Source organism: Colossoma macropomum, unplaced genomic scaffold, assembly GCF_904425465.1.
Source record: "Colossoma macropomum unplaced genomic scaffold, Colossoma_macropomum, whole genome shotgun sequence".
Classification (NCBI taxonomy): domain Eukaryota; kingdom Metazoa; phylum Chordata; class Actinopteri; order Characiformes; family Serrasalmidae; genus Colossoma; species Colossoma macropomum.
Genome location: NW_023494787.1, coordinates 11,989,062 through 12,004,734, shown reverse-complemented (window position 1 = coordinate 12,004,734; position 15,673 = coordinate 11,989,062). Strand labels below are relative to the sequence as shown.

General features: G+C 37.1%; 1 protein-coding gene across 1 annotated transcript; it reads right to left on the bottom strand.

The window, feature by feature from the left end:
- Positions 1-2,487: 2,487 nt before the first annotated feature.
- LOC118805381 (NACHT, LRR and PYD domains-containing protein 12-like) lies at positions 2,488-14,794 on the bottom strand. The gene is made up of 10 exons (XM_036566136.1): positions 14,519-14,794; positions 14,286-14,378; positions 12,773-12,889; positions 6,497-8,281; positions 6,088-6,261; positions 4,709-4,882; positions 4,406-4,579; positions 3,682-3,855; positions 2,707-2,880; positions 2,488-2,551 (listed from the first exon to the last, which is right to left on the bottom strand). The coding sequence occupies exons 1-10, from the start codon at positions 14,572-14,574 to the stop codon at positions 2,545-2,547; spliced, it is 2,928 nt and encodes a 975-aa protein (XP_036422029.1). The 5' UTR covers positions 14,575-14,794; the 3' UTR covers positions 2,488-2,544.
- Positions 14,795-15,673: the final 879 nt, after the last annotated feature.

Below are 15,673 nucleotides of genomic sequence, written 5' to 3'. Positions count from 1 at the left end.
GTTCACTGTATGTACAGTTGCATGAAAAAGTTTCTGATCCCTTGGAACTACCTGGACTTCTTCCTGAATGACTCCTAAAATATTAAATCACTTTCATAATAATTTTGTATCATAATAACTCACAAAGAGCTTTTAAACACAAAGCACATGCACTGATTTACATTACTATATCTAACTTGAACAAATGGTTGAAACAATTGAGTTAATTGATTAAAAAAAGTCTGACAATATTACACAACTAACATTATATATTACATAGCTTTATATGTAATACTACATATTTTACATACATTTTATGTGCTAGCCCAGTGTTGTAGAAATATTTCTGAAACACATGAAATGTTAAGTGTTTTGTTTGGATTTGTTATTCTGATAATAATAAATGTGTCCATACATCAAAATCATGCAGATTTCAAATGCCTAATTCTAATGTCCCAAGTACTGGACAGTGAAATCATTTGAAGTTTCCAAGAAATGATATTAGAACCAGATTTGCAGAACATCATCTACTGTCACTCCTAAATACACATAAGATTCTACAAAATAAACAAAAATCTTAAATAACTGAGTTTTGTAATACATTTGTCTATTACACTAATCAACGCATAATTTACTACACTGAATCCAGATTACAAGACATTAATCCATACAAAAACATTTTTTGAAACAAATACAACATAAATCAGAAACAGTGTTTGATTTGGTCTTGGAGGTGGTAAGCATCTATCTTGGCAGCTGCCATATTTGATTTTTGTCTATGACAAGAAAAAAAAATTAACCATTCTATTAAATACCAATATACAGAATGTGTCACGTACAAACACATAAAATGAGTATGGTGACATACCTGCTTCTGTAGACCTAGAATACCTGGGGGGAAAAATGTCCAGTATACTAATAATTATTAAATAAATAATATATATTCTTTGGAATGAGGAGGATAAATAAATAAAACGACGAGTAAGGTTGGAACCTTTGAGCTCTCAGACAGCACTGCATTTAAATTGACATTCTTCTGTAATGAACACAACTACATGGGCTCAGGACTACTTCGGAAAAACATCGTCAGTAAAAGCAGCATAAAGTTCACCGCTGCATCTACGAATTTGAGTGTTTGCTGTTGATCTGGGCTAAAGCTCATCTGAGATGGACTGCCACAAAGTGCAAATGAGTCCACCTTTCACAGTGTTTTTTAAAATAATGGATGTTGTGAGAAAGAGAAGAAAAGACCCATCCTAATTGTTACCCATGTAAAGTTCAAAAGCCAATGTTTATCATGGTATGGGGATATGTTAGTGCCAATGGCATTGGTAACTTGCACATCTGTGAAGGCACCATTAATGCTGAGGAGTACATACACATTTTGAAGCATATGCTGCCATCTAGACAATGTCTTTTCAGTGACCTCCTTTGTTTCAGTAAGACAATGCCAAGCCACATTCTGCATGTATTACAACAGTGTGGCTTTGTAGTAAGATAGTGCAGTTGCTAGACTGGCCTGCCAGTCTGAAATCATTTTAACTTGCCAGATCTCGTAGTCTGTAATAGTTATCATGTAAAAGAGCTAACAGCCTGTCCTTGTTTGGTAATTCTCAGACAGATTCAGCTCTCTCAGGAATGAGGGGTTTGATTTCAGAGCTGAAGTCAGCCACACAATTATTTACAGCTGCTCATGAAAGAAGGGTCTGAATCCAGACTGCAAGACAGGGGCGGTAAATGGGGCGGCTGACCAATCAAAACAGAGTGGGTGAGCTGACCAATCAGAGTACACTGGGCTCATCGGGAGGTGAGGCCTAAAGACACCGGAGCTCTAATAAAGTGTTATAGATGGAGAGTGTATAGAGATGTGCAGTAGGAGAAAAAATGTGTCTTTGGAACACTGAAGCATGGAAATCTGTTCTAGTAGACCCCAAAAATAAAATTATGAAAAATGAATATGAGCATAATAGGTCCCCTCTGCTAATGGTAATTTACCTGTACGCTTTCTAAATATAACATCTGTGATGCTGTTTACAAATACTTACTATAATTTTCACACCTGACCTCATTTACCTCAACATGCAATGTTGCACTTCCAATCAAATACTACATATTTATGGCTTAACTATAGTTTAGAATTCTACCTATAATATCTGCTCTAGAGTTACAGTTGATTTACATATTCTGTATTTACTATCTATGCACGTATTTCTTTGTGTTTCTGTCTATTGTCTTTGTGCTGTTTCACTCTATTTGCACTATTTTACACCTGACAGTTATTTGTTTTAATGTACAGCCTTGTATTGGTGTAACAACAATAAATTTGATCTGAATTGAACTGAATTAAATTGAAATAGATGACCAGTTTAAAGGCCACAGTACTATTTTTCTTCTCACGAAGTATCCTGTACATAAACATACAACTCCATCTAGTCTACACATTCATGCGGTATTTTCACACACTGTGTCTCCCTCTGCTGTTGCAGCTCCTCAAACACATTCAGAAATCACTTCCATCTCTTCATGATGTTGCCTCTTTGGTGATTAGTAAAACACGTCATCACATTAGAAACTGTAAAAAAAAATAAGTAAGAAACAAAAAAATAAATTTCAATACAAAAGTAAAGCAATATTTTTAACACTAATTTATTGAATATAATGACCAAGTTCCTAATTTAAAAGACTTGGAACCAGTTTCCCACATGCAGATAAATCATGTTAACTCACCTGAGATCTTGTAGTCTGTAATGATTATTATGCTTAAGAGCTAACAGCAGCTCATGTCCTGTTGTTGTTTGGTAATTCTCAGACAGATCCAGCTCTCTCAGGTGTGATGGGTTTGACTTTAGAGCTGAAGTCAGAGCAGCACAGCCTTTATCTGATATATTACAATTATACAACCTGCAGAGAGAACAGTGTCTATCTGACTTAGATGTATACAGACCAGAAAGCTAAAAGTACATGATTCTGTTGATGAAGAATTAAATAACTAAGCAATCACTGATCTCAGGTTGATTACACACTCTACAATTTTTACATTTCTTTTTATGGAGATGAAGCTAATAGACAGTAATGACAATGAAAATAGGCATTTTCCATGGCCTTTTTAGGATAAATGTTAATTGTTCTGAAGCACAGTGTAATGCTTTTATTCTGGTTATTTATGTGTTTGAATATTTTGGATACATTTTATGTTTCATTACTTAATGTAAAAAACTGAAATCCATTTAAAGTACTATATAAGGCTTACAAATTAAGTTATCAATCAGTCTAAAGGCCAGGATGTGACGCTTCCCTCCGTTCCCACTGTCTCTGCCTCCCAGCCTCTGAACTCCATTACCCAGAACCCCACTCCAGATCACATTGGATCTCCCTCACATGACTCTCCACTGATCTCCCTCACATGACTCTCCACCAGTCTGCTTCACCTGACTAGTGATTACGCACAACTGTTCCTTGTTCACATGTTTGTGAGTTTAGTATATAAACCCAGGCTTTAGTCTAGCTTCTTTGTGAAGTATTGTCTTTGTTTTCAGAGCCTTACTGAGCCTTCTATCTGTCTGTTTGCCTTATCGTCTATGACCATTGCCTTGTTTGTATACATAATAAACAGCATGATAAGAGAATGAAAAGTCTTCATGACTAGAGAATATGTCTTAAGGAGGACCAGGTCATCTGTGACTCTCAGAGAGATGATCTTACCACAGTGTTTCCAGTTTACAGAGAGGATTCTCCAGTACAGTAGAGAGCAGTTTCACACCAGAATCTCCTAGCTTATTCTTAGACAGAATCAGTTCTTTCAGGTGTGAGGGGTTTGATTTCAGAGCTGAGGCCAGAGCAGCACAGCCTTCATCAGAGATATTACATTGCTCCAACCTGCAGAGAGAACATTGGCATATTCTTCACTCTCTCAGTTCAGGACACACAGATCAGTTCAGCAGGAACTTTATTAACATGACAACAGTCATTAAGTATATATTTATTATGGTAGCTAGCGTTATGTGGTAGCTAGCAGTAATAGTTGAAATTAAAGTTGGTTTAAGTCTAGCTGACCTGGCCATCTATAATTGTTTTTTCCTCAGTTATCTCATTCATAGAGCAATGGGAGGAGGCATGAATAGTAAGACATTATGTTTTGCTTAGAGGGAACAGTAAATATTTTCCTGATGGCTAACTTTTACTTAAAGTAACTTAACATTATAATTTTAGTTTACCTATACAACATTGCACCAAAGAATACCTGTTCTTTGGTAGTCCTCTGGGCGTTGTGAAAGGGGGCTAATATTCAATGCTCACATCTTTTTAAAAAAAAAAAAAAAACTAATATTATTGAATCTGTCATGTACAACGAATGTACAATCTCACTTTTAGGCAATATTAATGTACATGTCCTGGTCCTCAGATCATCTCAGAGACATGATCTTACCTCAGTCTCTCCAGGTTACAGAGAGGATTATCCAGCCCAGCAGAAAGCAGCTTCACACCTGAATCTCCTAAATTATTCAGAGACATATTCAAGTTTCTCAGATTTGATGGGTTTGATTTCAGAGCTGAAGCCAGAGCAGCACAGCCTTCATTTGAGATCTCGCAATGCCACAAACTGCAGAGAGAACAAAGACACAGTCTTCACTCTCAGTTCAGGATACACAGTTCGGTTCAGCATATACCTCATAAACAAGGTTTGACTGCAGTTAAAAAGCATCTGTGGCACTCAGAGAGATTATCTTGCCTAAGTGTCTCCAGTTTACAGAGAGGATTCTTAAATGCAGCAGAGAGAAGCTTCACTCCTGAATCTCGTAGATTATTATTGGACAGATTTAGCACTCTCATGTGTGAGGAGTTTGATTCCAGAGCTGAAGCCAGAGCAGCACAGCCTTCATCTGTCATGTTACAATTCTCCAACCTACAGAGAGAACAACAACACATTCTTTACTCTTTCAGTTCAGGACACAAAGGTCAGTTTAATATTCAAACTAAATACTTTATGAAACATCAATACATTTTATTTAAAGTATGTACTAATGTTGTAACATGCAGATTATTAATTTTATGTAATCATGAATATTGCTGTTTTCATGCAAGCAGAATCACAGTTTAGTGGTACAATGTAAGTGTATCACTAATTTGTTTGTGCCCAGTTGCTATTTTGGTGGTCAAAAATTAACAAACCTGTGCTAGCATGCATACAGTGGCACAAGAGGAGGAGGCATGGCATTCAAAATTGCAAACAGTGGTGTTTTTACCCAGGCTCACTCTTAGGATATACTCAAAGGCAAAATGTTCTCTCCCATTTCTGACAAGGTGGTTCTGTTGACAGACATTCTACATGTCACTCATTATAATATAAAGAGATAACTTCAAACATCATATAAATAAATCTATATCACATTTCTAACTTACAAATGATGTTTCAGTTTAGAGGAGTATTGCTAATTGCTTACTCACAGTTTATAAATTGTTAAGAAGCAAACCTTAAAATAAAGTATAACCTATTTTGTATCTGCTTTTATTTATTTTATTTAAGCTTTGTATGATGTTTGTTATTTATTTCTTTAGTCTCGTTTGTTTTATTTGACTTAAGGTGGTTGCACCTACAAGGATTAAATTAAGCAGTTTCAAGTAAATCACATTGTTAGTCTAGGTTTTTAATTTCAATCAAACTGTGCAGCACCAATGCATTTTAAACATGGATAATCAAATCTGTGATTAAAGCCCTGATCTGGGTTTAATTTTGATTATCCACAATGATGGATTAACCGGAGTAAGGTTCTCACTTTGTGGCCACTTTGAGCCTTAAAAATGTGATTCTTTTGTTTTCCAAAACAGTTTTCCCAAGATGTGCATGGGAAACACTGGTGAACATGTTATCATAGACATGTTCAGACACTGCCTGACATTGGAAAAGTTCAGCTGCAGCTTGGGCTGTTACACAATCCAGGCTTCAGGACCTTAGGACTGCATGATGCTCAAGAAAATAGGACACTAATATTTAAAAAAAAAAAAGTACTATGTTTACAAAAACTTTATTAACAAACATGAAAGTGTTGTTAGAAAATATGTCTTAACTAAAGACCAGGTTATGTGTATCTCTCAGACAGATGATCTTACCTCAGTGTCTCCAGTTTACACAGAGGATTCATTAGTCCAACAGAGAGCAACTTCACTCCTGAGTCTCCTAGATTATTCATAAACAGATCCAGTTCTCTAAGACTAGTGGATTCTGAGCTGAGAACTGAGGCCAGAGCTGCACAGCTTTTGTTTGTCAGATTACAATGCGCAAGTCTGAAGAAACAACATGAAAATTCTAGCATTAATTTGACTGATATGAGATCCTAAACGATGCTGGAAATACAGGCAAACAAAGATGAACAAATCATGCAAAATTAGTTAGATTTTGTTTACTTAAATTTATATTCAAAATTTGAATGAATAAAGAATTGAGCAACAGAGAAGTATTGGATTCTCATTACATTTCTAATATTGTGTGAGTGTAACAGTTTTGTTCAGTATTACTTACTGAGCTGTTCTAGATTCTGCAAGTACAGGCAGCAGCTTCAGAAGAACATCATCTGATCTGTTATATTTCTGTAGGACAAATTTATCTAGATTCTCCCCTGATGTGAGCAGCAAAAAGACCACAGCTGACCACTGTGAAGAAGAGAGTTTTCTTTCATTTAGATTGTCAGATTGCAGGTACTGTTGAACTTCATCAACTAGAGAATGATCATCCAGTTCATTCAGACAGTGGAACAGATTGATGGATTTCTCTGCAGAGAGGCTCTCACTGATCTTCATCTTGATGTGCTGAACTGTTTCCTCTTTACTGTGGAAGATACTTCCTACCTGTGTCACTAAGTCCTGTAAGAGAGTCTGACTGGACTCCAGTGAGAGACCCAGAAGAAAGCGAAGGAAAAGATCCAGATGTCCATTCTCATTCTGTAAGGCCTGATCCACAGCACTCTTGTGTACATCTGAGATTGTAATTTCTTTATTCATCAGGGTGTTAAGTTTAGAGAACAAACTCTGTTGAAGCACATTTCTCTTCTGGTTCATGAAGGTCAGGTGCACATATAGAGCTGCAAGATGTTCCTGAACACTCAGATGAACAAAGCAGTACACTTTACTCTGGAACTGTCCAGATTCCTCTCTGAAGATCTGTGTACACACACCTGAGTACACTGAAGCTTCTTCAACATCGATGCCACACTCTCTCAGATCTTCCTCATAGAAGATCAAGTTTCCTTTCATCAGCTGCTGAAAGGCCAGTTGTCCCATTTTGAGAAGCATGTCTTCATCTGTCTTCTGGTTCTTTGTGTATTTTTCTCTTATGATTTTTGTCTGAATGATGAGGAAGTGTGTGTACATTTGAGTCAGAGTTTTGGGGATCTCTCCACTCTCTGCTTCACCCAACATTCTCTCTAGAACAGTGGCTGAAATCCAGCAGAACACAGGTATGTGACACATGATGTAGAGGCTTCTTGACTTCTTCAGATGTGAGATGATTCTCTTGGCCAGACTCTGATCACTGATTCTCTTCCTGAAGTACTCCTCCTTCTGTGGGTCAGTAAACCCTCGTACTTCTGTCACTCGATCCACACACTCAGAGGGGATTTGCTCAGCTGCTGCAGGTCGGGAGGTTATCCAGATGAGAGCAGAGGGAAGCAGATTCCCCTTGATCAGGTTTATCAGCAGCACATCCACTGATGCTGATTCAGTTACATCACACAAACTCACAGTGCTCTGAAAATCTAGATCCAAACGACACTCATCTAAACCATCAAAAATGAACAGAGCTTTGTGTGATCTTGAAATATCTATTTCATTAATGTCTGTAAACCATGTAAGAAGAAGATCCAACAAACTGAGTTTTTTATCTTTCATCAAATTCAGTTCTCTGAAAGGAAGTGGAAATATGAACTGGACATCCTGATTTTCTTTACCTTCAGCCCAGTCCAGAATGAACTTCTGCACAGAGACTGTTTTTCCAATGCCAGCAACTCCCTTTGTCAGCACAGTTCTGATGCGTTTGTCTTGTTCAGATAAGGGCTTAAAGATCTCATTGCATTTGATTTTTTTGTTCTCTGTTGCTGTTCTCCTGGACGCTGCCTCGATCTGTTTGACCTCATGTTCATTATTGACCTCTCCACTGTCTCCCTCTGTGATGTAGAGCTCTGTGTAGATCTCACTGAGACATTTTGGGTTTCTGGTATTTACTATTACCTCACTTAAACACTGAAACTGCTGTTTCAGAGTCAATTTAAAGTCCGCTTGAAGTTTAGATCCAGTATATGCAGGGTCAAATCTGTAAGAAACAAGCCATCACAAGGAATATTTGATTTTGTTTGGAACAGGACAGACAGGTACAGCTCCATTTAAATAATGTGCAATACTGTGAACATTACCTTTATCAGAGTATACCTTTCGGTATACATTTTCAGTAGATGACAATTCAGATTTTAATGAAATTAATCTATGTATTGTTGCATAGCATATTTACTAGTTTCAGTAATTCAGAAATTGTTGTATGTACAGAAGTGAGGGATCCTCAGAACCTTTTCAGGGACTTCTGGGCTTTTTTTGTCTTTATTCAATAGACTTCATGCTTCTTGTATTTAAGCTCTCAAATATTATGGTTAAATTCTCAAGTTTGTAAATTATTAAAACATCACACATAGAAATGTTCATTGGCCTTATATGGGTCCCTATAAATTGCAACACATGCATTATGTAATGGTTTGTTAATGACAGTTAATTGTAACAAAACCAAACCAGCCTGACGCTCACAATAAAAAATGAAAAATAAAGACAGACAACCATAACTAACGAAACCAGGCAACCAGATCCAAATAAGCAAAGACAAAAAGACAAAGTCACAGAATCCATTGTCAGAACATGACAAAAGGCATTCAGAAAAAACACTCGTTCTCACCAGAAGAAACAATACCTCACAGGGAAACTACCTCTAGTAATGTGACAACAAGAATAGGTCAACCAGATTAGTATTCAGGTAACTGTGAACAATGATTAGAGTGCTGTGGAGGGTCAACAGGCACATGATCTCCCAGAGTATTCTGAGAGATGAGGTTCAAAGAAACATTAGAGCTGGAGGAATGCCTGGCATTAATAATATTATCATAATAATTATACAGTTGTTATTTGTGCCTTAATAAGTGCTAGCATTTTAATTATTAACTATTGTAACGGGTTTTGCAATTTTTAATGTTATTATTGCTAGAACCTTATATAAGGGTGTGGGGTAACCCAGATTTATTCGAAGTCTACAGACCAGGGCAAGAGGAAGAAATGCTCGCACCAAGGATGCTTCAGAAAAGGGAATTTATTGGCTAAATATCAAACTACTTTTGGACTACATTCAATGATAAACAATAGAAAATAAAACAAGAAAACAAAACAAAACAAAGTGATAGTAATGAAAGACAAAATAGCTCGAGTAAGTTAGAGTGATTCACGGCTAAATGTTATGAGGCAGTGTGGTTTTGGGAATTCGCTTGGGAGAGCCTCTAGAGAATTAACCTAAGCATGGACGGGAATAACTATATGGCTGGATATACCTATTAAAAGTTCTCTTATTAAATAAATTGGCGTCAGGGCCCTGACTGCAAATTGATGGAATCAGCTTACGTTGGAGTCAGAGGCTGACTTCAGGAGGGGTCGTCTCAGGACAGACTCGATCAAAGGCTGGAACTCACGCGGTGGTTAATCTCCTCGCTGGCCGTGGGTACTGCATCTCCGTGCGGGCACGCGCCTTTCCGTCAGTGATTGGGCGGAGGCGTCTCGTGGCTGTCTGAGGATGGAGCTTGGGCAGCTTTTCGATGGTCGATCTGTTCACAGATCAGTGCGTGGCTCTGGGTGTGATGCTGGGTCTCCGTGGCGTCAGAACCGCTCCCACTCCACTGGCGAGGTTCAGGTTGCAATCAGGGTTCTGAGGCTGGTGATACTAATTTAACTAACTACCTCTCTTTAGCAGAATCGAAAGTTATGGATATATTCTCCCTGGCCAGACAAGAAATATCCACCTTCCTTCTCTGAGGGTGGTTTAAACTTAAGGTGTGTAGATGAACAGGCAAGTTACAAAACAAACAAAGGTTTCAGATCTGAAAATTTAGTGTTCTAATTCCTCTGAGCTGTCTTTCTGACCAAGGCCAGCACAAACTTAGAAATTTAGCTATCCTCTTGTTGAGAACGCAGGACTCTGAACTGAACTACTGAAATTTGCGGTGCACTTTGGTTTTGCTCGGCTGGAGGCCCTAACCTTTGGAGGTGGAGCCAGAGTGCTGATAGGTTCTCCTCACCTAAGGTTAGCTAGCTACCCATTGTTTCCAACTCTGATTGGTGGTGCATAATTTTAGGAATGCCTTCCCCAGAATCACTGCCTCCTTTGTTTCAGCTAGTTTAAACAAGAAACATTCCTATATCATCAAATTGGTTTAACTTTCAAAATCAAGGAATGGACAACTAGGATATTCAGGTATGTTTCTAAGAGAGAGTTTAACCCTTGTTACCTGATACACAACATATGCTAAAGAACACAAGTAATATTTGCCTATAATATCTGAATATGACCCAATGCATGAAGAAATAAAATCGACAATAAAAGAAAAGGAACAAAGGAAGAAAAGAAAAGAAAACCACATTCAGGATACATATTGGTCAATGGTCTAAACTCATAGCAATTAAATGGTTGGGTCTGTCTGTTATCAAAGTTATACACTACGTATTTCTAGCACTTAATAGTAGAAAATGATACAGGTAATATTTAGGTAATACACAACAACAAGATTAATACAACAAGTAGTATTGCTTACAGATTATATAAATGTTGATAATCAAGCTGACAAAGCCAGAAGTTTCTTGGATTCCTTATAAGTACATGTCCTTACAGTGGTGATGTGGTAATTCTCGTTTTCACCCCTTGGGGGTGCCATGGGTCCATGCTTGAGATCCCCAGGGAATTTAGAAAGTTTAAATTTGCAGTCCAGATTGTCGTATCAGTTCCGTTCTTGGTATGCCTAGTTTAATTAAAAAGAGTTCTAACGAATGGTTGCAGTTTGGAGTGGACATATACCTTAGAAATGTACTTTCTGTTACTTAAAGATAAAGTTGTCCACAGGACTTTGGAGGGCCATGTGGCCAATATTCCAGGGAGCTGTTCTGTTGCCCCCTGGGTCGAGGGAGAGGGGTGCTGGTTCTTGGTTCAGTCGTAAATTTGACTGAGTTTGGAGTTGGGAGTGTTGAGTCGACAGATTTACACTTTACACTTTCAACTCCAGACTCGCTGGAGCCAAAAGGCCCTTAACTTTTAGGTTGTTAATAAATTAGGTAAACACTCAGCTTGGGGGTAAAGTTTCAGGCAGTGTTCGCTACACTATTTACCTAGTGACATACAAATTATTAAAATACTGTAAATGCATTATATTTAATTCTAAAAAGAAACAGAGTATATCTTTACAAATACATAGTAAAGTTTCAACTTTATTTTATAATTATTAATAGAGTTAGAGTTTTTCTGGCCCAAAGCAATTACCGATTACCTTTCAGCACAGACTGTTAAGGACTGTTCACATCAAGTACAATTTTTTCAGACAAAAAATAGAAGCAATTTTAATGTGGTAGGACCTTCACACAAAGTCTAAGGTGTTTTTCTGTCTAAACACTCTGAACTTTCATCTTTTTAGCACTGCATCTAAATGATGCATAAACACACCTCTTACAAGAGATAGCTGAAGCTGTGTAATGAGTAATTCTGAGGTATTTCCACAGGTCAGTGAGGAAATTCAAAGTTCTGCTTCTGCTTGTTGCTTGTTAAAAATAAGTGAATGAAGTCCAATTAAATACAGTCACTGTAACATACTCACCATCATTCATAGCATTTCAGTTAGAATGCGGAGGTTCCCCATTGTGGGACTAATAAGGGACACTTAACTTAATAGGCTTAGTCAAAAGGTCTGTATTTCCATCTAGCATTTGAAGGAGGAACTTCAGGTTCCCGTGACCTAGGGGCCTCGCGCAGGGCTGTAGCAGTCCTTAACTCACAAAATATGGCTCACATGTTTTACATCCCTAATCAGTTCTCATGATTGGCTAAGTTAGAGAAATATTAGCCAGTTGCATATTTGGGCTGAAATCGGCCGATATCAATACATAACCAATCAATCCTTCTGTCTCTGATCATTAATGTTTGAAAACATTTGTAATAATCACTTAAAAAAGATGAAGTCTTCATTAAGGGAATTGCTAATGCATCACAATACATAAAATAGAAAATAACTACTTATTAATTTATAACAGTACACAGACAATTCAGTCAGTTTTTAGAAATATAAGATAGTGGTGGGAGCGCTATGCCAGGGCTCTTTACTGAAAAGGCTAATGCACACAAGGTAAAACATTTGCTAGCATGCCTGTGACAAGCTTCAGATGTTGCATTGCATTTAGCTTAGCATTAAGATACCATTTGAATCTCAAAGGGGTGCTAGCAGAAAATACCTCTAATACACAGGTGTTTTTCTTCATTGTTTTGACATTTTGACGAGTTTTGACATTTATGGTGCAAACTGAAACTTAGCTCTAAAACTCACAGTTTGCCACAGATATGCAGTATATAGTGAATATTCTACACAATACATTTGCAAGAGTGGGTGTATTTTAACCTTGAGAAACTGTATGATTTCTAGATGTAAAAGTGCCATCAATTTAGAAATGTCTGTCATTCTTCATAACAGCAAAAGCGGGTTCAGGCGGGTTCAATCAGTAATTTATCATTAGCTGTTACCTGTATCCAGATGAGGGGCCTCCATCTTTGAACACTTGTGAGGTTTCCTTAAACTTGTCACTCTTCATGGATGGACAGCTGGGTATGGACGAGTCTGACCTCTTTCCCCGGCTCTGACTACAAAAGAATATAGAAATCACTCCGGTGATTTATTTAATACGGCCTTTAAATTCATCACTGTCAATGGCTGCCACATTATTTTACAGTCATGAAATCTTCTTTCAACAAAAGGTAGAGATTATTTGCCAAGTTGAGCACATAAATAAGAACAGAACATAAACTGAACATTTAAATTTGCTGTGTTTCTTTTCCTTTGGTAGATTAAATTACAATTTATTATGAGTAGTTTTACAACATAAACACTCCTGGACCCGAATATTTTCCAACCAGCCCCAGGTCTTATATGGTTAACTTGTCACACGTTTCACCCTGGCTTGTTTGGACATCCTCCATGGTCACATTTACCTACTCCTCAAACTCCTCTCTCCTCTGAGAGAGAGAGAGTGAGTGAGAGGCAGAAAGAGAGCAAGAAAGGGAGTGTGCATGTGAGAGTGTGGCACAATAGAGAGAGAGAGAGTGATGGGGAGAGAGAGAGAGAGAGAGAGAGAGCAAGAGAGAGTGTGAGAGAACGAGAGTGCAAAGGAAAAAATGTCTGAATGTCTGAAATATTTGTAAAAAAGGCAACTCTACACCACTATAAAACAATTTGTTTCAAAATGTCATGTTCACTGAATATGTAATAGTAAATTAACAGAACAAAACACAACACAACAAAACTGACTGTTTAAAGTTAAATCTCCAAATTGTTTTTACAGTGTGCCTAAAAATTCACTCATTTAAAGCTAATAAAACCAGCTGAACACCCCGATGATGTACGTCAAGAAATATTTACTCTATATTTTGTCAGGCCTGTCAGGCATGTTTTTTTAATCCATATTTGAGTCTACACTGGCTAGATGTGCATCTCACATCTGGTAGGTCTTCTGACATGCCCTGCTTTTTTCTACATTGAGTACTGTTAGAGTAAAGCGTAAACTTCACAGTGATCCAGTCAAATCACACACTCCCCATATCTACAGCATTGTAAAATATATTTCAAATATTAATTTATTTAAACAATGATGGTATTGTTGGTCTCGTAGTTGCAGAGTGGAGTGGGGGGATGAGGAGACCTTTCTCTGGAAACAACTAATAAAAACTGATCTGTTTGTGCTGTCAAACTTTAAATCTGCCAAAAATGTTTCATTTGGTAAAAAAGAGGAAAAAGGAACTGGTATTTCAGAGTTGGAGGCAGTGTGGATTCTAAACACAACTGACTGCTTCACTTGTGCTTCACTTACATGATGCAGATGTGTCACATCTGGTGTTAATTCACAGTAATACTAGCCTTCTCACTCAAGAAGCTTCCTTTCTTTCAAGAGCCAAAAAGTCCACCAATCTCTATAGTCAGTTGCTAACTTACTTTAGCTTCCTTTAAACTCTAAAAACCAACCATAACCTGAGGAGCCATTACCTGTGTCCTGATGAGGAGGCTCTGATTTCTGGTGGATGATACATAGACCAGTCACTGAGTGCTGGAGAGTCTGATCTGTCCTTCTGGACTGAACTGGAATGTAACATAATAGAAACATTGCATCAGCCATTTATATTTTCCATTTAAAATAATAAAATATTACATTATCTCACCGAATTAAGAATTACAGAGCTCTATAATGAAATAAGAGAAAAAAAATCTTAATCTCTTACAGTGAGTGTTTCATGGAGGAGGAGCTTTCTTCTTCACACTCCTCAGCGGGGTTCATCCTGTTTTTCTGGTTTTACAAAACCTGTCAGACAACGCAGTGCAACAAGCAAGCTCAGAAAAGAGTAGCGAAAAAGAATTAAAGCTATAATGAAAAACAAAATTGTGTACATAATGAATTAGCAGTAAATTAAAATGCAGAAGCAGCTAAACTCATTTAAAATTTGCACATTCACAGAGGCAGCAGCTCAGATGATGCAAAAGAACACAGAGTCAGAACACTCATCTTTCTTTTTACTCATGGAGAAGAAAAAGTATCTTTAATGAGAGTCAGGTTAATGCAGCAGCTGTTGATTTGGATGTTGATCTCTTTCCTTCTTCTTTATGAAAATTACTAATGCATTCAAATGAAGCTCTTACCTCTGCAAACAAGATCCTAGAAAAAGTCTCTTTAACTGAATGCATTGTCTTTTTGTATGTGTTATATCTCATATCATTATGTCTCCATGGCTTCCAAAAAACAATATTGTTCCTCTCAAATCACCAAGTGGTTTCAGGCACTGCATAAACGCCTTCGGTTTCACCTGAACTTTTCTTTACCTGAGAAATGCTTCAGCTCTCTCCACACTGGTGTCACATTGCATTGATTTACAGTTTAGTTTTATATTCAGCTTTAACACTTTGTAATCTCTCTGCCACTCAGAATTTTTTTGACTGACAACCATATTAAAATGACCATCAAGTTATTTTCCAATGTAAGCACGGTATGTTTATTAGACACTAACCTGAAGCCACTGTACTGAATAAGTTCCACTTATAAACTCCTTCAGTGCAACCAGTCATAAACTAACACATTATTTAATGTTGTTCTATGGGAGAAAATATGATTGTTTTTTTTTAAAAAGGTATCTGAACGCTACAACCTTACAATTTTATTTTATTAATAGTTTCAAATTATTAATAGTTAATAGTGTACTTAGTTATTAATTACTAAATACATAATCAGTTCCCAAGAAATTATTAGTGCTCAAAGAACACTTAATTAATATAGAAATAACAAGTAGTTAATGACTTACTAAAAACAATTCATCTTTAATTTGTGATGAGTGATCTAAAATGTTGCTGAGTAAATTTATAGTCCTAGACCTGTGTTGTGTAAA

Excerpts from the sequence above, each read along its gene's own strand:
- LOC118805381 (XM_036566136.1), bottom strand. The coding sequence starts at position 14,574 with ATGAACCCCGCTGAGGAGTGTGAAGAAGAAAGCTCCTCCTCCATGAAA. Across the intron at positions 8,282-12,772 it reads GGCCCCTCATCTGGATACAG|ATTTGACCCTGCATATACTG; the intron begins GTAACAGCTAAT and ends TGTTTCTTACAG. Across the intron at positions 4,883-6,087 it reads TGTAAACTGGAGACACTGAG|GTTGGAGAATTGTAACATGA; the intron begins GTAAGATCATCT and ends TTCTCTCTGTAG.